The 27108-nt window shown below is 39.0% G+C and overlaps 1 protein-coding gene across 1 annotated transcript in view; it reads right to left on the bottom strand.

Moving 5' to 3' along the window:
• The window catches only part of LOC128993833 (intraflagellar transport protein 122 homolog), a 67505-nt gene that overhangs the window by 37348 nt on the left and 3049 nt on the right, over positions 1 to 27108 (bottom strand). Inside the window, exons 5-9 of the mRNA XM_054417881.1 lie at positions 26008 to 26230; positions 25523 to 25575; positions 24715 to 24790; positions 19685 to 19879; positions 18094 to 18182 (exon numbers count right to left, since the gene is read on the bottom strand). Of these exons, the coding sequence (XP_054273856.1) occupies positions 18094 to 18182; positions 19685 to 19879; positions 24715 to 24790; positions 25523 to 25575; positions 26008 to 26230 (636 nt within the window). The remainder of the gene's footprint in view (positions 1 to 18093; positions 18183 to 19684; positions 19880 to 24714; positions 24791 to 25522; positions 25576 to 26007; positions 26231 to 27108) is intronic.

Raw genomic sequence — 27108 nt, 5'->3', positions numbered from 1 at the left:
CAAGCCATCACCTCCTAAATTTTGAAGCTAAAAATGTTTCAGCAGGTCCCCGTGTTTTTAATCTTATAATTGCAACCTTAAATTGTTGTTTCCATCCCCCCAATATAGCAGCTTGGTCTAATTGACCCAGGAAATCCTTAATGGATGGTCCTGTCCCGTCCCCACGGAATGTTTCTATCATAGAAGCCACACCTAAATCCATGGTGTGCAATTTTTCAAGTCGCGCAACCGCCTGCTCCAATTGATCCCCGTCTCCGGGCATGTTTAAATATGTCAATGTAGATTTATAAATTTTCTGAGGGGACCTTCTATCTCCTGTAGATTTTATCATTCACTAATTGATAAGGCGTCGCGTACTATTTAATACAAAGTGACGTACACACGCGGCTGGATTGTGTTCTGAGATAAGAGTTAACACTAGGAAACAAATAATCGTGGCGCTCAATCCTATCATGAACCCAATGACAATTCCCTTAAATAAAGACCACATTTAGTTAGCCTAATATCAAAATATCAAACCAAAATATAAAAATATTACAACAAAATTCCACAATAAAATTAATTTAGTTTCATCATTACAATACACTTTTAAGACAAAAAAAATAAATAAAATCAAATACAAAATTATTTAATTATTTCTTAATTACATTTAGTTCAAATATTCTATTACAATTTTCGTCACTTTAACTCTCTTGATACCTGCTTAGGATGTATAGTTGGTACGGTTATTTATCCTACCCTCAATAATTCGAGTGACTAATGCACGCAACAAATATTGACAACCTTCAATTAACAAATCGGGATCGATCACTGATATATAATATTCCGGTTTCTTAGAAGCGGACATTAGGCTTTGGAACTTCGTACATTGGTACTTATATTGGTTCTTCTTCCGATTTTATCGGTGTATTAATTTTCGGAATAGGTGGGGCGCGTTGTGTCGGTTCCAGGAAACTTCTTATACTAACTTGACTACTACTGGAACCCGTACTCGACTGAGGCTGTTCGTGATCGTAAAAGGCTGTTATAACGGCAGATCTTGACCCAACTCGGGTAAAAAAAGACGTTTCGAATTTATTTCTTGATTGTGTCGAACTTAACTCTCCTGGAGCAGTACCAAACGGTCTAGATGACGACGCCTGCTCCATACACGGCTCTTTAAGTTTACCTCCCTTATTTCCCAGCATAATCAATTAATTAACTATGGGCAGCCACTAAAATAATAATGCATACATGTACGAAAAATAGCAAAATAGCGAACTCTATATCATCAATGCCTACATCTAACAGACAGGACAGCTTCGCTTCACTGTTTTCCGCCAACATCGACCGACAGATCACCAGCACTTTTAGTTAATTTTACTTAGAATTACTTTACACTCGCGTTGCAATAATTGGATCAACATGGCCTTACGCCCTTCGATAGTTCTTTCAAATGATTACCATACCAAAGTTGAACCTCCCGATTACCACCCATTTAGTACATCATCTTGCCTTCTAAGTTAAATTACATTAAACGTCAAAAGAAAATTTTACACTCAACAGTCTTGACCCTTAATTTCCCTGTAACTATTCAATGATGGGGCCTTAAACACACTTAGGCACAAGTACAATTTGACTCAAACATCCGCAACTAAAAGAATCGCCACAAATCCCAATGTGTTCCTAACTTCCACTGTGCGAAGGGAGTACCGAACTACGTCGTCGTAAAACCAACTCCTACAATACTTCCAACACCTAGTGAACGTGTGAGACCCTTCTACTACTCGCTCATCTATAAGATCAAAATGATCCACCACACATAATTTCTCACACCTAATATCCGTATGCCCCAATCGGTAGTGAAATGTAACTAACAAAACAACTTTACTACTATTAGCAACCAATTTGAAATTATAAAAAAAACAACTTATCTTTGGGCAAAGTAATTTCTTATAACATTTGAACAATAATAAAAAAAAAAACGATTTGGCTTAGGGTTAACAAAATAAATTATTACTCCTAATCTCGCCCCTTAACAAGCCCTCCTACCAAAAAAAAGCCATGTTTCACCTGACACCAACTGTCAAGGTTGGCGAGCCAGGGTGAATTAAATTAAATTAAATTAAAGTGATAAATAATTATTTTTTATTTCACTTTAAATATGATGTAATACAAATATACAATGTATTATAATTTTACATTAAATACTAGGACCTAACTTTTGTTAATTTAGATTTAATTGCTGTATGGGAGTAAATAGTTGAATGAAATGAGCCAGATATATAATTAGATATATCTGGAAGCAACTAGAGGAACATCTTGCCTGGGGGGTCAGCACGAGTGAGTGTAGAGAGTAAAAGTGAGGCGGTACAACTAACAATAAAGGCAATGGATGAAAGACAGACCCCTAAATTTGACTTTCAATTTATTGACGTGAAGGATTTTATTAAAATTATTAAATCTTTCAAAAATAAGAAATCATCAGGGTGGGACGAAATACCACTAAATTTGGTCAAAAATGCTTCTAAATTCATTGCAGAACCACTCTCTATAATTATAAATCAATCATTCCTCAATAGTAGTTTTCCTGAACACTTAAAATATGCTGAACTAAAACCTCTTTTCAAAAATGGAGAGAGACATAATCCAGACAATTGTCGTCCAGTCTCACTTTTACCGACATTCTCTAAAGTTTTTGAAAAATGTGCTTCTTACCAAATATCCTCTTTTATGGAAACCCACAATATTTTGTCTAACAAACAGTTTGGGTTTAGAAAGGGTCGAAGCACCATGAGAGCGCTCTCAGACTTTGTTGAGGAGGTGTCATGGGCCTTGGATGAGTCGCATAGCACAATGGGGGTGTTTTGTGACTTATCCAAGGCGTTTGACTGTGTCAATCATGATATCCTCATTAAAAAACTAGAGTCGTATCCCTTTTCTGGAAATTCAGTGTCATGGTTGAAATCTTACTTAAATAATCGCTATCAGAGAACAGTCATTTGTAAAGATAATTTAAAAGTAAAGTCAGAATGGCAAAAAATTAAAATAGGTGTGCCTCAAGGTTCGATTTTGGGGCCTCTTCTATTTCTTATATATATCAATGATCTTCCAAAAAATGTTTCAAAAAATCTAATTCTGTATGCAGATGATACTACTGCAGTAGTTAAAACAAAAAACAATGAGGGATTAAAACATAAAATTGAAGAAAGCCTAACCGAATTGGGGAAGTGGTTTGAGATCAATGGATTGAAAATGAATGAAGAGAAAACCAAATTTGTAAGATTTTGTACACCTCAATCAATGGCACTCACTGATCAATCTCAACCAACTGATGATAATGTAAAATTTTTAGGGCTATATATTGATAAACACTTGACCTGGAGTAAGTGCATTCAGTCGGTAATTTGGAAAATTAAATTCAGCCTGTTTTCAAATGTTATGCTTAAGAAATTCTATAGACCTGAAAACTTCTGTCATGCTCTATTATGCTTACTTTTATTCAATAGTACAGTATGGAATTGAATTTTGGGGGTTCGCCTCTGAAATTGAAAAAGTTTTTAAAATTCAAAAAAAGTTTATAAGAATTATGACTTTTTTACCATGGAAATCTTCGTGCAAAACAGTGTTTAAAGAATTGAATATTATGACTATTCCAAATTTGATTATTTACAAAACATTGTTAGCGGTGCATTCAAATTTTGATGACTACATTAGCGAAAACTTTGACCACATATATAACACTAGATTTAAAAACAATTTCCAATATCCGAGACACCGACTGAAGCTTGTAGAAAAAACACCTAAATACATGGGAAAAAAACTTTTTAATAAACTAACCTCAACTCTAAAAATGTAATTAATAATAAATCTTTTAAAAGCAGCCTTGCTGATTTTCTGATTAGCAAAACGTATTACAGTGTTAATGATTACCTCAATGAAACTAACCAATCAATATGACTCTATTTTGTATAACATAGAAACTAATTTTTTTTCTGTCATCGTTTAACAAATTTTGCCAACTTGTTTACAAACATTTTTTATGCATAAGACATATTGTTGTACATTAGGTTAAGTTTGTAATAATTTTGACAATGTCATCTGTTTTTTAGCTGTGCTATGATTCAAAACGTTGATGTGACAATAAAGAATTATTTATTTATTTATTTATTTAAATCGAGTCAGGGAATTGAATGAATGGTAATCGGTCACCGGCTGTTTTATATACATTGGATATTTGAGGTTAATGACGCGTTGCGGTCGTTAGTTCAAGTTAGCTTAGTATAGATTGTTTGTAAATTTAAAGATAATTTATGCACCCTAATTTAGTGACTATGGCTTTTAATAAAGTCAGGTGTTCTACAACAAATGTTACGAGGAGGACCCTTTCTAACCGGCCGACCTATAGTGTAAATATGGAGTTCTTATCTTCAGTCAATCAATACTGTATCTTACTAGACTCTGTTTTATATTAAGATAAAAATCATCATTCAGAAGAGTACTAGATCTGTGTAAATTTGTTTCTTTTTATTTATTGCATGTATTATTGTATAGTTTAACTAATTTAAATTTAGCTATCAAAACTATTTATTACCTTTGTGTTATTAATCAATTACCTACTTTGGACTACTATCTGTCACAGTATAATTTTTTTCAGGTTTGTAATATTATTCTTGATTTACATTGTTTATTATTTGATGTTTATTTTTTGCTTTATTTAAGGATGTTTTCAATAAAGTAAGCTGCTTGTATTAACTATTTGCAATCTATTGTAAGTGGTATTATGATTTATTTTAGATTTAAATGTCACGTCATTTTGAATAACTTTTTACTACAAGTAAAATAAGAAAAATATTTTTATTATTAAAATTAACTGCTTTTTAAATAACTTCTTAACTCTTGACTGTGATTACCAATACATATTTTTGTATGAAATTGAACATCTTATTCCACACACTTAATGGTTTCACTTAAATCAGCCTTTAAGACTTAGCTCCAATTGAGGGTTCTCATTATTTTAATAATGTATTTAAAGGTTTTCAAGACAATAAATGGAATATTGAGTATGTTTTTGTTCCTGTTTTCTCTAATAACACAACCTATATTTTTTGAAATGTATGAAAAAACTTCCATTTGTTCATATTTCCTCAATACTGTATTTTTAAAACACTTATCATATCACAAGTATTATTTAATTTCCTTCATGAAATATTACCCCTAACTGGCCCTAACTTTAAAATCTAAGCGACTTCTGTGTTATCCAAGATTCTCGGTAAACTTAGTAGTCTCGGCCCCAACAACCTTGGTTAATCAGGAGTGTACTGTACTGTACTGTTACTTTCGATGCCCTTTAGGGCTTAAAGCTTTACAAGTAACAATCAGTAAAACAATTCCAAATTGGCAGATGCAATGGAAGTCACCATCACCAAACTGGAGGCTCCTGAAGACTATGATAGAATACAGCCTTTGTACATAGAGTTACGAGACTCTGTCCCGCTTTGCCGTATGTTTGGAATCACCGCTCGGAGATCGGTAAAGCCAAACTATAGCCATGAGGACTTAATCTTTGTGGCAGAAGATGGACAAGGAAACATCATCGGGTTTGCAGCCAACAAGGTTCATGCGACCATTACCCGAGAACCAGACCCGTCTCCAGAGCAACTTGAGGTATTTTATTTGTCTTTTTAATTTTTTTTACTATCCCAAACCAGGAAGTGATTAATTTATTTTGCCATATGTTTGTATGTGTAATACAACTGAATTATGTTATACTAGCTGTTGTACCCGTGCTTTGCAACGGGAAGAGGACACAAAAAAGAATCATTTTAATCTTTACCAAAAGACAGAAACTTCAGAGCTGTGACGAGGTATTTATATTATATTATAAAAAAATAAATAATCTTTACTTCTGTTGCATATAATAGTTACACATCCGCCAGGATTTTAGAAACAAAATTCAACTTTTATGGCCTTAATAGAAACGTTTAAGTTATGACTTTTAAATCTGATAAGTAGTGAATACCACCATTTTGGTTTTGATTAATTTTAAATCTTGTGTAGGCTGATATGAGATAAACTTACCAAATCTTCGAAAAAACGTTTACTTACATGATTTACCTTCATCTCCCTTAATTACATATCTTTTTTCTCAATTTTTGACATTTTAAATTTCAATTTTGACGTTGCAAAAATACTAATTATTAAATTTAAATGAACTGTTTTTTTAATTTACTCTTCTTCATATTAGATCACAAATTCTTCCATCTTGTGGTTTCTTCACTCACAATAAATCATTAGCAAAAAATATCAGCTGTTATAAACTTTAGAAATATTGGTGTGCCTTATCAATAGTATTTCGAAATTTTAAAGAAACTATATCTATACTATAAAAAATGTCAAACAAATAATTAAGCATTAGACAGCAGACAAAACTAATATGATTATCAAAGCATCGAGGACTAAATAATGTAATAGCAAATACAGTATATGTTTCATTGCATCTCTGATTCTACTCTACAAAAATATCAACCCACAACTTATTATACAAAACCAGCAGTTCTTTTAATCAGTTCCATCTTCCATTGACTTTACATTTTCACAACTTACCTTTAAGTAAACATAGTAACATATATTTCATTGATTATAGATACAAAAAACACTGTATACTGCTTAGTTTTATGATATTTTCCTTGGTTTAATTTAATCAGTGGTGTGGCAAAACAAAAAATATAAATTTATCAAATAAAGTAAATATGAACTGAATGCTATGTTAAGATAAAATAAGAGTAGTTTGTATTACCATTTGATAATTAAATGTGGTTACACATATGCAACAGGTTTTAGAACACAAAAATCTATGCACAATTTATGTATTGATGATATTCTTTAGTTTAATTTAAGCATAGGTTTAGCGAAACACAATTACTAAATTTACCTAAATATACATGTAAAAAAACAATAAGATGTGCAGGTTATGTTAAGTTAATCTAAGACATGTTAAGAAGTTCGAATTTTTTTCAAGTAGCCTCCAAATTCATACAAACCATCTATAGATTGCAATTTTCCTACTGTTTCCATAAAAATATATCAATAACATTATTTTCATAACACTTAAGACACTTTAAAAATCGAAAGCAGAGCTTGAGTTGATACAGCAACGCTTTTAGAATATTTTTTTTTTATTTCTATAATCATTGACATAGTTTTACAATAAATAATCCACGATAAAAGGTTTGATTAAAATAAACCTACCTCATAGTTATGGAAAATATTATATTTAATTTTGTTGGATCAGCTGTCTTCAATTATGAAATATGCAATTTGGCAGTTCTTCTTGTTTACATTGAAATGTCAAAGCAAATGTAAACATTGTGAGTATTCTCATTGCAGCCATGGACACCAATCAATATTTACTTTGAATATCCTCACCTCAGAAACTTTAAAGCCAAAGGGGCAAAGCCCACGGTCAGTATCGTAGTGTGAATAGTCCTATAATGGTCCTTGGTATGGTAGCTATATTTTTGTAAAATTTAAGCCCAGTTGGTTCAGTAGTTTTTGCACCTATTAGTAATACACATACAGACACCATTAGATTTTTATATAATAGTATAGAAGTATAGATTATATTTTCACATTCATGAAATCATTTTGAGTTCACTTCCAATAGATTTTCCAATAATTCTGTTAAATTTCCAAACACAAATGACACAATTTCAGGAACCTCAGGGGGAAATTTGATTGAGGGGGTTTCGATTGTCCAGCAAGTTATGAAAATAAAATTCAAGGACAATCTCAGATTTTTCAGATTCAAAACATTGTGATTGTCTCCTGTAAATCTCTTTATTATATTTGTGATCTTAATTATTAATCTCATCCAGTTTATAAATTGACACCCAACCATAGGCTATTAGCATTATTCCAAATGAGTGGTGGCAGCTGAGTGGTTTAAAAGTGCTCGCCCAACAATCAAAAGGTTGCCGGTTTGATCCTAAAAAAGACCAGTAGCTTTTTGATGGTTTAAAACTATACCCAGCTCAGTGGCGGATTCAGAGGGGGGGCAAAGGGGGTGCCCACCCCCCTCGAGCATACATTAGTGTAAAATAATTTGTCACACTAACTTTGGACAAAGAAATGGTATAAAACTGCCATTTTGAAGACTTGGTTTACACAAATTTTTCAGGGGGGTACCCCCGAACCCCCCAGTTCACCCCTCCCCCCTTGTGACTGTTCTAGATTCACCACTGACTCAGCTGTTGCTGATCATTGGGCTTTAAACATAATCCTGACTAAGAAACAGCTGATCTTAGTAACAAAGCTACACAGATCATCTTACGCCATTCTTCACTCATCCGTCACTTATATTTTGGTTGAAAAATACACCTAGGTAGCATCACTATCTCAATTGGTGATAGACTTTTTCTCGGTAATCAAAATTAATGTACAATTTTTTGTTTCTCACTCACCCTGGTTTTTTTATCACTTTGACAAAAGTTGTTTCTCAATTTAGACTAATTAAATGTGATGTTTCAGCTGGAAAAGTTCTTAGAGTTTATCACCATCCAGGAGCAGGAGCAGTTGGATAAGCTGCCGCAGAGGTGGATAAAGCTAAAGGAAGCGTTGGTGACGGAGGAATGGAGGGGGCGAGGAGTGGCTCGTAGACTAGTAGAGAGAAGTATGCAAGAAGCAAAGACTGCAGGGTTTAAAGCTCTCACTACGTGCTGTGTCAACGAATACGCTGCTAGACTCGCGAGGAGCCTTGGCTGGAAGGAGCATTACCGTCTAGCCTACAGTGACTACCCGCGACTGTCTGGGAGAAACGTTCAACTGATCCCCAACCCTCCTCATGAACACGTGTACTGCTACTACACAGAACTGACTGATGACTAATGATAGGGTGGCCGATAAATAGGTGAATTAGTTAGGTTCATAGAATAACATGAGGTTGCAAAAAATGTAAGACATGGATCTGCTTACTTCAGGTTACTGAGGAAAAGGTTGTTCAAGCAGAGTTGGCCTAGTGGCTGGAGCATTTCTATCCTTTACCTACAAGTTCAAATTACCAATTGGCTTTCGCTATGCCACAATCTTGTGCCACTGTAGTTCAGAGCCTATCTTAAGACGTGCTTTTAATCAAGTCAAGAAGACATTAAACAAACGAGCAGAAAATATTTACCCTCCAAAAACATTCTGTAGAAAAATTGTTGTTTAGTTTCAGTGTAAAAACCTTAAATTAAGGATCTGTCTTTCTAATTTTATTGGATAACAATTCGTTTTGGAGATTTATTGCTTATCAAAAACTGAATAGGTACCTATCTAATGTATAATTTCTAGGCCCATGGCACTATTACACGATTTGTAAAAGTAAAAGTCTTCACTCTAGATAATTTCTTCAATTTATTTCCCCAATGCAAAACACTTATGAGTTTTTTGTAGTAGCTTTTGTTCTTGCGCAAGTGCTCTTTTCTCTAATAAAAGATGCCACACTCCGTGACGAAATGTATTAAAGGATAGAATAAGAACTCTTGCAAGAACAAAGGCTCAAGCAATGAAAGATAATTCAAAAACTTACGATGTATCGCTCTTAGATAGAAAAGAAAATGCCACTTTATATAATGCGTAGCTTAAGGAACCATAATACATTTTTTTAATGGATTATCTGCAGGGCCGGATTTAGCATTTTGGCGCCCCTAGGCCCAAATTATTTTTCCGCCCCCTGTTCTGGTCACAGTTTCTTTCCCACAAACCTTTATTAAAAACTATATTATGCCTAAAGGCCTATGTTAATTGCTTGAACACCACTCCTCGTCGGAATTTTAGCACTGCAAGTTTTTTGAAGAATTGTCTCGGTTAGCCTTAACAAAATGCCGTCTTAAACACTTTTGGCAATTTTATGCTTTTAGCAAATGCTCACGCTTGTGTGACTGAAACAAAACAATCCAACCCACAGAGCATTTCTGCAAAAAAAAACCATGTCTATTGATTCCAATTTCAGGCCCCAAAACACGAACTCCATAACAGTACGTGATACATACAGTACCATAGATTAAACATAGGCCTTTAATAGATTTGTCATCCTTAGGGATTAGCTGAAAACAATTCTTTTTATTAAGTTATATGTTATTTAAACCTAGTTTGTCCAAAATAAAACGATCTAATCATAATCAATAGGTCGTCCCCTGGTTATATTACAAGAAACTAAAACACTCTCAACGACAACATAGAACTATCCCTAAATTAATAGAAATAAAATTAAGTCAAAACTAACTTCCAGTGTCACCAACATATAGGAACTAGACATGAAAAACAATATTTAGGATTAACAATATGATAACAAGTCGACTTGAGTTTATGGTTAATCTATGGTGGTACTGCATCCAGATTATATTTGCAAAGCAATAGTCCGGCCAACCATAATTATCCTCAGGTCTGAGCTGAGGAGAAAATGACACCAAATAGTGCTTTGGAGTGGATTTAATTTTTCTAAAACCTGTTCCAAACTCAGATATTTTTTAGGTTATTGAATTTTAGATAAACTTATCGTATTTTTGATATTCAAAACGTATTATATATCTTAACTTGACCCTGCAGGTTGCTGTAAAATGATCAAAAGATTAGTTAATAAATTTTCTTTTTGTGAGGTGAGGGTGGTAAAGGTATCTAACGCATGCGCCCCTAAACACTCCGATCAGTAGCACCGAGCCAGCATAGTGGCAGTGCAAAGAGTACAGTGACCAGTGGCGTAGCCAGGATTCTGCTTTGGGGGGGGCCCGATCCAGGGGGGTCTGGGGGGCATGGAATACCCCCCAGGACCGAAGGGGGGTCCGGGTCCCCCCCGGGAAACATTTTGGTATTTTATGGTGCTAAATTGCAGTTTACAACACCTCTGGAGGCTCTAAAGTAGAGAATAATATTGATGTATTACTACTAAAAATTTGTTTTTTTTACTGTTCTAAAATCTAAACAAGTTGCCTAAACTACTATTAATCTACGTTACGTAATTTTAATAAAATAAATTAAGCTAACAAAACTACACTCAACTTATAGAATAAAGCATACTAGTGGTCGTCCAGTGATCGAAAACTCAACCCAAAAATATGTAATGTACACGCAATGACTATTGGATACTTAAGAAGACACTATATGTACCAGCTGCCGTCATTTTTTAAATTATAAAACATTGTACAGAAGACCCTATATAATCGGCACTGTACCACTCCGGCACTCCAGTAATCCGGCGTCTTTTGGCGGGAGGTCTTCCGCGGTCGCGGCAAAATTCTGATTATCTCCAGCGGCCGTGTAGATATCATCATTCTCTCCGGCGGTCATGAAAACGTCATCGTCGTCTTGCGCGATCGTGGCAAAATCATGAACATCTCCTGTGGCCATGTAAACGTCATTGTCTACTCCCGCAGTCACAGAAACGTCATCGTCGACTTGCGCGATCACGGCTAAATCATAAACATCTCCCGGGTGGCGAGAGGTAAGCGTAAGCCCCTCAGGGGGGATGTGGGCCCTTGTGGCACCCTTCCCTCAAGACCGCTGTGAGTCAGTTAATCTGTACTGTGTCCTTTAGTCACAGCCTACATGGGGTGCCACTGTTATCACTAAAGGCAGCGGATCTATGGTGGCAGAGTGAATGTCTGCCCTAGGGTCGGGGAGCAGCGACACTAGTATGACCTGAGGCCGAGGTGATGGACACCGGTCCGGGCTCAGTGTCAATTGAGCAGCAGGCGGAGTGAATGGATCACGGTAAGGCTGCTGCACTGCCCTCCAGTTCTGGTATGTGTGCAGCGGTGCTGGAGTAAGTATTGATGAGCGGAGTGTATGGAACACGGTACGGTCTTCAAACTGCTAACCTGGTATTGTTTCAGAAGCTATGATGTCTGCTAATCAAACTACGGAAAATACCCCAGGTGGGTCAGCGCCTAGGCGTGAATCCCACCCCTCCATCTTGGAGGGCTTGCCCATGGATTCTGGGGAGGGCAAATTATCAGACAATGTTTCAGAGACGAGGGTGGAGGGGGGCAAAGAGGCTTTTGCCAGGAGCTCCCTCACTGCTAGATCTCCACAAAATCTTGGTATCGACGACGTTCAAATGCTTGAGGAAGCACACAGGGCTTTGGCGGGTAGTGTGGCTGACTCAAGCGCCCATTCAAATCTAACCCTGGGCTCTACCTCTGAGGTGGCAACACCGGATCTGTGCGTAGAGACCCAGGCATGTGCAACTGTTCCAGAACAGGAGAGAAGACAACGGCCATCTTTACCCCCTAGTGTGTGGAGGACACAGGTCAGGGCAAGGAAGGAGGCTGAGGGTACTTGGCTTTCAAAAGCTGAGTACAAAAAATCCAAAGGGTTTGTCAACAAGCCCAAGAGGAAAAGGCAGGCTGAAACTCCCAGTCCCGCTGGAGGAGAGGGCTCTGGTATTTCTCCTATGCGCAGAGTTTCAGGTCCACCGCAGCAGCATCAGACTCAGCAGACTCCAAAGCGGCCGAGAAGGTGGGATGTCCCACCCCCGCCGCCAAGGAGCGCTGCAGAGGGCGATGCCAGCAAGGACTTGACCTTCAAGGACCAACTCTCGGGCTGGAAGATGGCGATTGTTCCGGAGAATTATCCTGACGATAGGTTCACTGATGAACAATTTTGCCTGTTACAGGAGAAACTGTTTGAGATGGTTATTATGGCCGCCACTCCTCAGCAGATCCTGAAAACCTACAAGGACAAAGGTGCCCTCGCAGTCTTGTGCGGAAACGAGGAGACCAGAGATTGGCTCAAGGAGGTGGCTGTTGGTCTGGGTCCGGTGGGCGTGGGGGGGCCGAGTGTGATTGTGGGGGATCATAAAGATCTCCTGCGTACCACCAAGGTCCTTCTCCATACCGACTGGATCCTGGCCAGGAAAGATCCTAAAGAAATCTTTGAGTTTGTCCAGAAGCTGAATCCTGGACTGTCAACCAGAGACTGGAGAGTGGTCAGTTGCAAGCGAGAGGCGGAACACCAAACTCTGGTTCTGGCAATTGACTGCGGGAGTGCCAAGTTCCTGAGGGACAGGGGCTGGAGGATTTTCTTGGGTATAACAAGGGTTCAACTCAAGGTTCTTTCAGGTGCTCCTGATGACGATCCGAATACTGCAGGCGAACCTACAGCACAGTAAAGCTGCCACTGCGGTACTCTGTGCGAGTACTGCGGGTGGGGCTTTTGACTTTGCCCTTATCCAGGAACCCTGGGTTAGAGACGGCAATATAACGGGAATGGGGGTCTCTAGGGGCCAGGTATTCTCGGCTCAGGTCCGGAATCCTAGAACCTGCATTTGGACTAGTAATGACACCATTTGTGTGCCGGTTCTGGAATTTTGTTCCAGAGACATCACGACGGTAGAGACCAAATGCAGGGAGTCCGGACGGCGTCTACTACTTGCTTCAGTATATATGCCGCAAGATGAGCCCACGCAGCCTCCGCAAGAGGAAGTTAGGAAGCTGGTCGAGCACTCGGCCAGGACCGGCGACGACCTCGTGCTGGGCTGTGACTCCAACTCCCACAACACTGCTTGGGGATGTAGGGATAATAACGCAAGAGGTAAGGCACTTCTTGAATACTTAGCCTCTAATGGTCTAATGATTGCTAATGTCGGTTCAGAACCAACTTTTCATAGCAGGGTTGGGGAATCTGTAATAGATCTTACTATAACCAACGTGGGGATCAGTAACAGAATTCTGGATTGGAGGGTATCCCAGGAACCTTCCCTCTCTGACCACAGACATATCATGTTCAACATTGGTAACTTTTCCTTGGAAAAGATTGAGTTCAGGAATCCCAGAAAGGCAGATTGGGATATGTACAGATCAACTCTTAAAGAGCGCATTGAATGCTTTGACACACAGTTCCCTTGGGTCAGAGACACCAACACGCTAGACCTTGCCTCTGGGAGCTTAGGCGAGGCCATTGTCACGTCTTTTGACGAGAGCTGCCCGCTAACGGTGAGGAAGCAGGGTAAAGTGAGTTGGTGGACCACAGAGCTTACCAGCCTGAAAAAGAGAGTCAGGTCTCAGTTCAGGTGGGCGAAGAGGACAAATAATTGGGATGGCTATCATAGATTGCTAACCCAATATAACATGGCTGTAAGGAGGGCCAAAAGGCTCTCCTGGAAACATTTCTGTAGCAAGCTAGAAAGTGTTAGAGATACATCTAGGATATACACTGTCCTAACAAAGGACAACTCCTCCAAGCTAGGCCCCCTCAAGGAGCCTGGGGGAGATATGCTGTATGAACCTAAGGAAGTGCTAAAGCTCATGGCGGCCACCCACTTCCCTGGCTGCATCATCCCAAGCGAGCCATTGGTGCCGGAGGATGAGGAACAAGCTGTTGCAAGGGCAAACAACACTCGGTGGAGGGTTGCGTGCCACATTGTGACACACAGTCGTGTGAGATGGGCCATAGGGTCACTCATCCCATACAAATCACCTGGACCTGACGAGGTAAGACCTGTCTGTCTCCAGCAAGGTATCGATATATTACTTCCGGCAATGAGTAAGTTGTTCAGGGCCAGCTTGGCCCTGGGACACATTCCCCCGGCCTGGAGCATCTCAAGGGTGGTTTTCATCCCAAAACCTGGTAAGGCAAGTTACACGGATCCCAAGTCCTTCCGTCCCATCTCTCTGTCCTCATTCCTGTTGAAGACCTTAGAGAAACTGGTGCTGAGGTATGTGGGGGACACAGTCCTCAGAGTCAATCCCCTATATAGAAACCAGCACGCCTATACCCCAGGAAGATCCTGTGACTCTGCCCTACATCACCTGGTAAGCAGAATCGACAAGGCGTTTGAGTTCAAGGAGATTGCCCTTGGGGCATTCCTTGACATCCAGGGCGCCTTTGACAACACTGAAACCCAGGCTGTAATCAATGCTGCCAGAGCTCGTGGATTCCATGAGGTGGTGTGCAGGTGGGTAGAGTCTCTACTTAAGAGGAGGAAGGTAAGACTCTCTCTTCACAATGAGGTTCTGGAGGCCAGGACCACACGAGGGTGTCCACAGGGGGGTGTACTCTCTCCTCTTCTCTGGAACCTTGTTGTGGACGACTTAATTAGATCTCTCAGTGATAGTCGTGTATTCGTTCAAGGATACGCGGACGACATTGTGATACTAGTTATGGGTAAATTCAACAACACGGTCTCCGACCTCATGAACACAGCCTTGAGGTCAGTTGGACAATGGTGCACTGAGGTAGGCCTTTCTATCAACCCCTCCAAAGTGGCGGTTATCCCCTTCACGAGGAGGCGCGATCTAAATGGCATAGGACCTCTGAGACTACAAGACACAGTGCTTGAAATGCAGAATCAGGTAAAGTACCTGGGGGTGGTATTGGACCGAAAGCTGCAATGGGGGCCACAACTCCAAAAGGTCATTGATTGAGGTAAGTGGTCACTCATGGCCTGCAGACGTATGGTGGGAGGAACCTGGGGGCTCAAGCCGGCGCTCATGCACTGGCTATTTGTCTCCGTGGTAAGGCCCGCCATGACATACGGCTCACTCGTGTGGTGGCCCAAGATGGACTCAGTGTCGGCGGTGAGAGATCTGGCTGCCGCCAAAGACTCGCCTGTCTCATCATCACGGGCGCAATGAGCAGCTGTCCGGGAGCCTCACTGGACTGCCTTCTCAACCTCACTCCGATTGACCTGCATGTCAAGGTCACTGCGAGGAGGACTGCCTACAGACTCCAGTGTGAAAACCTTTGGTTGGATGTTGGAGGATCCCGAGGTCACTCTCGGATCACTCAGCAGGTAAGAGGGGAGGTAATGGACATGCCCTCGGATCACATGCCGACTCGATTCTTCTTCGCCAGACCATTCACTGTCCTCCTTCCGTCCAGGGATGAGTGGATGTCCGGTGGGAATCCTCTTCCACAAGGCGACCTTGAATGGTATACTGATGGTTCTAAGGTAAGAAGTGGGACTGGGGCTGGAATTCATGGAGTGCAGAACGGGGTGGACATTTGTCTTCCTATGGGCACTCACCCAACTGTGTTCCAGGCCGAAATGACTGCGATTATGGTATGTGCTAGGGAAAACCTGAGGCTAGGCTTCAGGGACATCAACATTTCCATTTTCACAGACAGCCAGGCTGCGCTCAAAGCGCTTGACTCCTATGAATTTAATTCTAAGGTGGTCTGGGACTGCCTTTCTGCGGTATGTGACCTGGGCAGGCGCAACAAGGTAACGCTCTGTTGGGTTCCTGGGCACTCAGGGATAGAAGGGAATGAGGTGGCTGACAGGCTAGCAAATGTCGCGTCAGCCTCAGACTTCGTGGGACCACAGCCTTTCTGTGGAATCTCTCGTGGGCATGCATGTCACTCAGTCATGGCATGGGCTCAGGAGGAACACAGGAAAAGATGGGTTAGGCTTCAGCACCATAGGGTAAGTAAGCTCACCCTCTTCTCTCCTTCCCAGACGGTCGCCTCCAATGCCCTACGCTTGGACAGGAGGCGACTCAGACAGATCACAGGAATGGTCACTGGACATGGCTTTCTGAAATTACACCTGCATCGCTTGAGGATCCACAATGGTGACACTGCGTGTAGGAAATGTGGGCAATCAGAGGAGACTGCTGATCACCTACTCTACGACTGCACAGCTCTGAATGAGGTAAGGGACAGTACTCTTGGTGCAATGACAAGGGGCAGACACCTTCCTCAGGAGGAGCTCATTGACAGGATGCTTGAGTTCATTAAGCAACTCAGGTTTGACGGACTCTGAAGTACCATGTGGGGAGCGCAAAAAGCCCATCAGTGGCTGACGTGCAACAGGACAAGGTCCGCCCCTACAGAATCAATCAATCAATCAATCAAACATCTCCCGCGGTCATGTAGACATTATTGTTGTCTTCCCCGGTCGTGGCAAAATATTGTATCATCTCCCGCGGCCGTGTAAACATCATTGTCTACTCCCGCGGTCACGGAAACGCCATCGTCGTCTTGTGTGATCGTGGCAAAATCATGAACATCTCCCGCGGCCATGTAAACGTCATTGTCTACTCCCGCAGTCACAGAAACGTCATCGTCGACCTGCGCGATCGCTGCAAAATCATAAACATCTCCCACGGTCACGGAATTGTCATCGTCGTCATTCGCGATCGCGTCAAAATCACGAACATCTCCCGCGGACGTGTACACGTTATCATCGTCTCCCGCGGTCAGGCGTCATCGTCGTCATGCCCGATCGCGGCAATAGCGGTTTCCGATCGCGCAATCTTCGGAGACGTGTTTTAATTGCATTTTTATGTGTTTTTATTGATAACATTCCAGTATTCTGGCATTTTATATAATAACAACACGTATTGTGTAGTGTGTACGCACTCATTTGACTGTTTCTAGAACGCGCATTGCAACGCTCCCGTGTGCCGTGTGTACAGGGTAACTAAAAAAAACAATTTCGGGGGGGGGGGCCCGGCCCCCTTGAGCCCCCTCCCTGGATACGCCACTGACAGTGACAATACGATGCGTACCGCTCGGGCGCTCGACAACATCCCTACAGCCTACTCCTGTATAACCAATGTTCGTTACCAATGTTGTAACGAAATTGATGCGTATTGTTGAAAAACTGTTTATATTTTCTAACAGTTATTTCTTCTAATGAATTTAAAAATTATAATGCTTTATTGGCAAGAATTTTTTTTATATCAACTCGCAAAATATGTTAAGCTATGGCTATTTATTTTATTTTTAGATATTAAAAAAATATTTTCCTCTCGGCCGTGCGCCCTCTGGGATCTTGCGCCCATAGGCCCGGGCCTACCGGGCCTATTGGGAAATCCGGCCCTGATTATCTGTCTTTGTGTTGTTATTTCTCTACACTTTATTTACTTCATATTATAATGTGAAAAATGCTCTCTCAATGACAAATTCTAAAATACTTATTTTTTTTGTCAACGTAATCTCACAAGAGAGGAGTTAATGATTTTTGTTGGAACGAGGCTCACGTGGATAGGCCAAAAGTTGTTGTGTTTGCTATGACAGAATGAACTCTTTTCTGAGAAGCCTTTCATCCCAACTACAAACCTGACCATTTTTTGCATGTTAACTTAAATATAGTGCTAAATCTATAGTATAAATAAATACTGTTAACCCTACCTGTAAGCATATCTCTCCTTATAAAGACCATGTACAGTACTGAACACAAGTTGGTAGTACGCAATAGTCCCATCTTGACATCCTAAGGCCTGGAAAAGATTAGAAAATGACCTTTTGGATTGTCTAGTTTATGTAGGATATGTTTTAAATGTTTTTGAGGTATATCTTGGAGTAAAATACTAATTTTGAGACAAGTCCCCTATTTGTAAATAATTAAATTAAAAATATTTGTACCATTTGTGTATGAATTAAACCATTGTAAGAAAATAGAAGTAGATGTAGAATTATTTGCAGGACAAAACATTGTTTATAAAATTTTGCTAAGACGGAGTTATAGCTAAACGCACCCTCATGGTATTCCAGCTATGGTACACAAAAGATTAAAGATGTACAATACCTGTCTGTAAATTAAGATCTCGACAAAGCTTCTGTTGTGGCTAAGCATAGTTAAAATCTGATTCAAGCATAATGTTCTTCCTCTTTTAGCGAATTTCCCATATAGCGAATATGCTATTACTGTAGGTCTCATGGTAAGACCTGGATCCGGGACCGATTTACTTTACATTTTGATGTCCCCAGAGGCTAAAAACACCATTCGTTCAAATATATATATATATATATATTATATATATTTTATATATATATATATATATATATACAGGGTGATTGATATAAGTGTGCCAGCCGTTTTATTCGAAAACTATAAGAGATATCAAAAAAAGTTAAATGGTAAGTGCTTTGGATTTTTTATTTAAAAAATTGTAGTAAAGTCAAAAAAAATATTTTAGCCGCCATTTTTCCAATATGGCCGCCAACTTTGATTTTTCTTATAGAACACCATATATTTTATGGCGTATTCTGGTAGAAAAAGTAATTTTAAGACGATTTTATTCTTGTAATTTTTTTCATAAACCTAACCGTTTCAAAGATAATAATGGTTAAAGTTTTGAAATTTCTGCATGAGAAAGAGTTTCGATAAAGGCATAAGCAAGCATGCCAGCTGTTTTGATCGAAACCCATTCAAAATTTCACAATTTAAACCATTATTAGCTTTGAAACAGTTAGGTTTATGAAAAAAATCACAAGAATAAAATCGTCTTAAAATTACTTTTTCTACCAGAAAACATCATAAAATACAGGGTGTTCCATAAGAAAAATCAAAGTTGGTGGCCATATTGGAAAAATGGCGGCTAAAATAACTTTTTTGACTTGACTATAATTTTTTAAATAAAAAATCCAAGGGACTTACCATTTAACTTTTTTTGATATCTCTTACAGTTTTCGAATAAAACGGCTGGCACACTTATATCAATCACCCTGTATATATAAGTTATATTTTTTTGCATGTTTGATTTTATTGGGTATGATGAAGATTAGAGTGTCCAATCAAAATCGATCACCACTTACCAGTTTTTTGTATATTTACCGTCTTGTGAGTAACAGTAAATGCGTAAATATATGTTTTAAGTGTTACAGTATAAGACGTTTCTTTTATTTACTTTCCGTGGATTTAATAACAAGTACAATGCTGATCAAGAAGTTATTTAGACAACCCTTGTACAAATACATAATCCAACAGTAAAAGACTCACCACATAGTTGGAGTTAGGCCGAGCTGCACAGCACCAGACCCAGGAGCTCTGTTGGTCACCGACCACCCCCAACTTGATACCATCCTTAGTCACCAGGTGGCAGCAGTTGTCACTGCCACTCAACAAGATGTACTCTCCGTGGTCCAAGTAGCGGACACATAGTGGCTCACTACCTACACTGCGCTCCTTGCCAACCTAGCAAACAAACACTTCCTAACAGTCGGTGTTACAAAGACTTGTACTCTCCGTGGTCCAAGTAGCGGACACATAGTGGCTCACTACCTACACTGCGCTCCTTGCCAACCTAGCAAACAAACACTTCCTAACAGTCGGTGTTACAAAGACTTGTACTCTCCGTGGTCCAAGTAGCGGACACATAGAGGCTCACTGCCTACACTGCGCTCCTTGCCAACCTAGCAAACAAACACTTCCTAACAGTCGGTGTTACAAAGACTTGTACTCTCCGTGGTCCAAGTAGCGGACACATAGTGGCTCACTGCCTACACTGCGCTCCTTGCCAACCTAGCAAACAAACACTTCCTAACAGTCGGTGTTACAAAGACTTGTACTCTCCGTGGTCCAAGTAGCGGACACATAGTGGCTCACTGCCTACACTGCGCTCCTTGCCAACCTAGCAAACAAACACTTCCTAACAGTCGGTGTTACAAAGACTTGTACTCTCCGTGGTCCAAGTAGCGGACACATAGTGGCTCACTGCCTACACTGCGCTCCTTGCCAACCTAGATGTTGGACAGCGAGATGAGTTAGGATTAAAAGACAAAGACAAGACCACATTGTACAACGACAAACGACATCTTTATTAATGACCAACAAGAGACAACTTCCGTTTTCTACATCACAATCCAAAGGCTTGTACAGTAAAGTTTCATTGAGGCCTAGGCCATAGATTAACCATATGTAATATAATATATATATAAATAAAGATACATCATTGCCCTCCACTTTAATTAACAAAAATGAATAATTAGGTTAGGCATACATTTTGGAATTAACATTACAACATTAACACAACCTTTCAGTCATATTCTGAGAAGGTAAATCTTTTAGGTGGCTTAATGACTCTCCCTTTACTTGAGACATTAGGCAATGGAGTGTCTCTCATGTTAAAACTAGGCCTAGGTGGAGACCAGGGTGATGTTTGGTTGGATTCAGATTGAGTAGCAACAGGGGAACATCCAGGAGGGATAGGTCTTGGCGGAGTGCTTGGATTTCTAGTAACAGGTTTAGGTGCACTAAGAACTAGTCCTTTCAGGACACTACCAGTAGAAAAACACACTTTCAACTGATTTACATGGACTTTATGTACGGTCCCAGCTGATACCTTGATAATGTACACTGTAGGGCTTATTCTCTTAACTACTCTTCCTATCTGATACTTAACTTTTATACCTTTGGATACAGGTTTGTTTAGATTCACCCACACAAGTTGATTGACTTCATAACATTGAAATTTTCTAGGTAGGCCTATGTTAGTTTTTGACTGGTTTGGCTTAATTATCTTAGTATCCTTCAAATTAAAATTTACTTCCTTTTTTGTTACAGTCAAAGGTGTTCTAGGTACAAAACTCAATAACATAGCCATTGGAGATTTTCCAGTGACAGAAGTGGGGGTAGCTCTGTATGCAAACAGAGATTCAGACAATGATTGCTCTGGTGTTAAGTTTTTACATTGGGATAATGTCAACTTAGATAGCAAAACTTTGAAAGTTTGTACTGCCCGTTCGGCCTGCCCATTTGACTGAGGTGAATATGGAGGAATGTAAAATAGTTTGATATTCTTCCTGTAGCAAAACTGTTTTAACTCTACTGAACAAAAAGGAGGACCATTATCCGTAACAATTACATTAGGGAAAGAAAATCTAGCAAACACTTCAGCAAGTTTGGACATGATGATATTGTAATCATGTTTACCTTTCAATAAAAAACATTCAATCCATTTTGAATATGCATCACAAAGAATCAAATATTTACAGCCATTGAAATCAAATAAATCAAGATGAACCCGTTCCCAGGCCTTTTTTGGTTTAGGCCACGAGACACGGAACTTGTTGTTGCGTTTGTTTTGCGTGGCTTGACAAACAGTACAAGAAACTACTTTCTTATAAATATCATTATCTAGGGATGGCCACCAAACATACGATCTAGCAAACAGCTTACATCTGGTTATGCCCGCATGACTAAAATGAACTAACTCAAGAGCCTTATCTCTTAGGCTAACTGGTATTACAGTACGACTACCAAAAAATAAACAACCATTGTGTACACTTAAGTTATGCTTGTTTTGTGCGTACACTTGCAATTCCTTTTCAACAGAACGAGGAAAACCCTCAAGTACATATTTAACTACTTTGCATAATGCTTGATCTTTGAGTGTCTCAAGGCTAACTTCTTCAAAGGAAATCAATGGTGTTGACAAGTAAGTGAATAGGCTATCTACTTGATCTTCTACAGAACTAATAGCACTAGGTAGCCTCGATAACGCATCTGCATTAGGAATTAAAGTACCCCTTTTGTGTACAATGTTGTACTGATAGGCTGACAAAATGGTTGCCCAACGTATTAATTTACTTGAAGCTAGTAACGGAATTCTTTTTGTTTCACCAAATAGACTCTTAAGTGGTAAATGATCACTGTAAATGGTGAATTTTCTCCCCCATAAGTATTTATGAAACTTGCGAAGACCAAAAATTACACTCAAAGCTTCCTTTTCAAGTTGGGAATAATTCCTTTGTGCTTGATTAAGGGTAGCTGACTCAAAGGCAATTGGACATTCTTTTCCATTAATTATTTGACTAAGAACAGCCCCTACTCCAAAAGAACTGGAGTCAACTGATAAAATTAGTTCTTTGCTAGGATCATACAAAGTTAACATAGTAGCCTCACTTAAAGCTGTTTTACATTTTGCAAACGCTAAAGCGCATTCAGACGACCAATTCCACTGTTCATCTTTTCTCATTAACTTATGCAAAGGCTCTAATAGGTCCGGACACATATGAACGAAGTTTCTATAGTAGTTGAACATAGACACAAATGATTTCAACTGAGACAGATTTGTAGGAGTTGGCATCGACAAAATTTGTTGTACTTTAGAAGCCGAAGGCGCTTTACCTTTTGCTGACAGTTCAAACCCCAAAAATACTAATGAAGATACAAAAAACTCTGACTTTTCTACGTTAAGTTTTACATTATACTTTTCAAGCTGAGATAACACTTTGTTCAAATTTTCTTGACAATGTTTAAGATCAGTTCCACCTATTAAAATGTCATCTAGATAAGGTGCTGTATGACTCAGATTTGTTAGTATAGACTCAATCACAGATTGAAAAATGGCACATGCCGACGCTAAACCAAAGGGTAGGCGATTGTAACGATACAATCCTTTGATAGTGTTAATTACTAACAGATCTTTACTATTTTCATTTACCTCTAGTTGAAGATAGGCCTGCGATAAGTCTAACCTAGTAAAGACAGTACAGCTAGTAAACTTATTAAAAATATCTTCAGGTATTGGTAAAGGATGCTGGTCAACTCTTAAGCACTTATTCAAAGTTGTCTTAAAATCAACACAAAGCCGGAGATTACCATTTGACTTAGGAACTATTACAATAGGACTCGCCCAGTTAGAATGTGTGACTTTAGTAATGATGCCCTCTTTTTCCAGCCTACTCAATTCAACAGAGACCTCATCTCGCAAAGCATAGGGTACATTATAGGCCTTATGAAAAATAGGATTGGAACCATCTTTTAGATTGACATTTACTTTAAAACTTTCAATGGGTTTATCATTATCTTTAAGTGCAAATACTCTTGAAAAAACATGCGACAATTTCTTGACAATATGAGCTTTAGAGTTATCAGGAACAGAGTTAACATTAGGCTTACAATTATTCACGTCCCAGATCTTTAAACATTCGTTTGAGTGCTCTAGCTTACAAAGTTTTCCAGTATTAGGTTCCACTTGGGTATCAATGTTACAACAATTAATAAACTTAGGCATAATATTTACAGACCAGTTAGGTGACAAGATATCAAGCCAGTCACGGCCTAAAATTGCATTCCAGCTTACTAGACTATCTGCGACAATAATAGGTAAAGAATGTGAACTACCGACACTTGAGTCACTGACCACGACTTCACATGTACCTAATATATTTAAGTTTTGACCGTTCACTCCCCTAACTTGTCCTATGTATGGATTTAGCTTACCACATAACTGAAGTTTTGATGCAGTAGACTTACTCATTAGACTCACTGCACTACCTGTATCGATTAACCAGTCAATAGAATAACCGTTAACACCTAACAGTCGGTGTTACGAAGACTAATTACTTACAACTCTCTCGATCAATCAATATAACTTAATCATCATCAACATAATACACTTCTAATGCAAATCATGTCTTTTGATAGTCTATGTTGGTTTAGTTAATTTGCCATTTCTTACTGATTTGGAAGCTGGTGAATGGTCTTTGGGTTCACGAACGATAACTTAACATTACAGAAAACATATCAATGTATGTTAGACTCTCTTACCCCAACCAATATTTTATGACCAATCCGCAAGATGTTAGTAATTTGTTTAGGCCGGCCAAAAGTATTAAATGGTTTATTGTTTCGTGTAAATATAAATGTTTTGCGTGGCAGTGTGTGTATGTACTACATGTGGAATGCAACGACCAATGTTTTTAACAGTAATTAACAAGACAGAAGATTTAATAATGGGACAGATTGCCCCGAAACTATAGTCATCAGAAAAAGACGACTCGGATTGAAGACGTAAAAAAGTATTCAACCTATTATTAGTAGACAATTGATAATTTGCTAAATTAGTTCTTTAGCAAACTATGTACTCAATTCTCAAATAAATTAGGCACATAAATTTATGGTTTTTACTACAAGAAATTTGAGGTTTGGTGCAAGTGTGGCCAAAATACACAGCTATAGGTATTTTTTATTTACTGGCTGTAAAAAAATATGATTGAAAAAGAATGGTTTTTAATTTAACTTACCAATTTCCCGGTGACAGTATAGAACGACATGGCCTGCCCCCAATCAGTAACACAGAGAATGTCACCGTTTTCATCCCTGAAAAAAATTTGGTTTATGCATTTCAGTTTATGAGAGTTGGGATAGGGCAACGAACCCAAAAATTACCCCAAATTACGCCACAAGTAACATTGCGGTTTTTTTTTTTGAGTGTACGGTATGCCGGTTATGGCATACTGTACATTGGTAAACAAATGAAAATCGTCTTTTGTCCTTGGTAGTATGACTGTGCCTTGGTTTTGGTAGTGGATTTTTTCCTTGGTAACGTGATGATCCCTTTTTATGAGAGATGCCTTGGTAGTGTATCAGAGCCAACGTGTCTCGTAAGTGTGATAACAACCAACAGTGAATCGTCTTTCACACACTTGACTAGACGAGTCCAATCAAGTTTTACCCATCCAAAACATATGCTAATGTTAGTGTTAACCAACCTAATGAATTAAAAATAAATCTTTTACCAAGTGTCAAACTCCAAAAAAATCTGATATTAATAATGATGTGCTGGGTTCATCTATTTATCTAACTGTGAATACTAGCTCTTTCCTCAACTCTCATTCAGCTCTTTTTTTGACAATACATTTTAACCAAGGAAACACAAGTTTTGAATATTTTTTGAATATATTTATGTCAAATCTTATTCTTTACCAACCATGGCAAATTTTACAACTACAGTATTCTCTTTCGAGTTGGATTTTTAATCTTGAAAATGTAACAGAAAGTGGTTGGTTCAGACAGGTTTCTCAAGAAAAGATTATTTACCAGGCTACTTACTTGCTAGGACTGAAGGCGAGTGCCCACACAGCATTTGGTCTGTCAATTCTAACCTGGTGAAAACCAAACATTAGAATATTTCACTGTCACTGACATCATTTTCAACTTTTAGATAAATACAAAAAAGTCAAAAATACAGTTAGCCTAAGTGAAATGATTAGCTATGTTTAGTTACAAATGTTGTAATATGTCTTAGAAATATTATTTGCCCAGGACCTATTGACTAAATTATTTCCTAGATAATGCGATTAAATCTTTTACATAGAGAACTTGTATATCCTTCCAAAGAAAATAAATAGCCTAGTTATTTACAGAGAAACTATAATTCAAAGTTCATCATTCTAGAATATAGACTGAATCAAAAAATAAAAGTGAGTCAACAAAAAGGATTCTTGTATGCATATTGCGAAGGATCTCTAAATCACAAGAACAGCTCTAACAGCAACTTTCCCAACAAATTACATGATATAATGACATGACTGTACCTTCTCCTCGCCCGCCTTGTTGCGTATACTGACAGCACCAACGGCCAGGCCCAGCGCTAGATGTTGTCCATCGCTGCTCCAAGCGCAGGCGTTGACCCGTGAGGTCTTGTGCTTGGTGACGGCTTTGGCCTCGGCCACCCAGAAGGCGAAGTCGCTGACGGCGCAACTCACTAGATGGTGTGTCACAGGGTTGTAGGCCAGACATTGTACCGCGTCACTATGGCTATCAATAACACAGGGTGTCAATAACCAGCTTTGGTAATTTATAGTGTTGCAGTCAAACCACTGAAGCTCAAGAAAAATTTGATCTGCTGGGTTCAACTAACTGAATCTAAAATATCAACTTAATTACACCTTTGTGAGCACTAACACATTACACACATTAGTTCAAGACAGTGAATATAATGGAATTAGGGAATTTAAAAAAGTGAAAATTGTTTATTCCAGAAATAGGTAACTGAAGTGTTTGGCAATTTTTAGGACAAAAATATCACAATATTGCAATTGTAGGGAATAATCATGATTCGCGATGTTGTTGCAATTCTGGAACAACATTCCAGAAACAGTTTTGAGAATTAATTTTATAAGTTCAAGCAAGCAAAGAGAAGTAAGGTACAGAGCAAACATTTAATAGTGTGTTTAAGTGGTGTCTAGCACTAGTTGCTGGTGTCTAGGGCAGCGAAACACCACACACTTCGCCCGCATGCACTACAACGCTCACGTAAAAGAGGAAGACCCTATGCCTTGTGCAATATGAATTTCGCCACGCTGTGCTTGCCGCTCTGGCTCTTTCTTGCTTCAAGCCCAAGTATATTTCCGGCACAACATACTAAAGGTGAAACATACTAAAGGACAGAGTTGTCTCTTAACAAGTTTCCTCTGTACCCCTACTTTGTGGTCTAAGACTTTATCAAATTAGTGTTCGGTTGAGGATTTGTGATTTAGAGGTAAATTTTAGGATTCAAAATGTTTGGGGATTTAACCATAACTAATTTGACCTAAAACTGATCTGACTACAGGTTTCTGTTGTGTTCTCGTACAACACTATAATACTAAAGTACGTACCTATAAATAACTGTGAATACACACACATGTGAAGGT

Source organism: Macrosteles quadrilineatus, unplaced genomic scaffold, assembly GCF_028750875.1.
Source record: "Macrosteles quadrilineatus isolate MER2022 unplaced genomic scaffold, UCM_ALF_1.0 Scaffold_5__1_contigs__length_97177068, whole genome shotgun sequence".
In the NCBI taxonomy this organism is placed as follows: domain Eukaryota; kingdom Metazoa; phylum Arthropoda; class Insecta; order Hemiptera; family Cicadellidae; genus Macrosteles; species Macrosteles quadrilineatus.
Note: the sequence above shows the minus strand (reverse complement) of the source record. Positions and strands in the feature narration are given on the sequence as shown.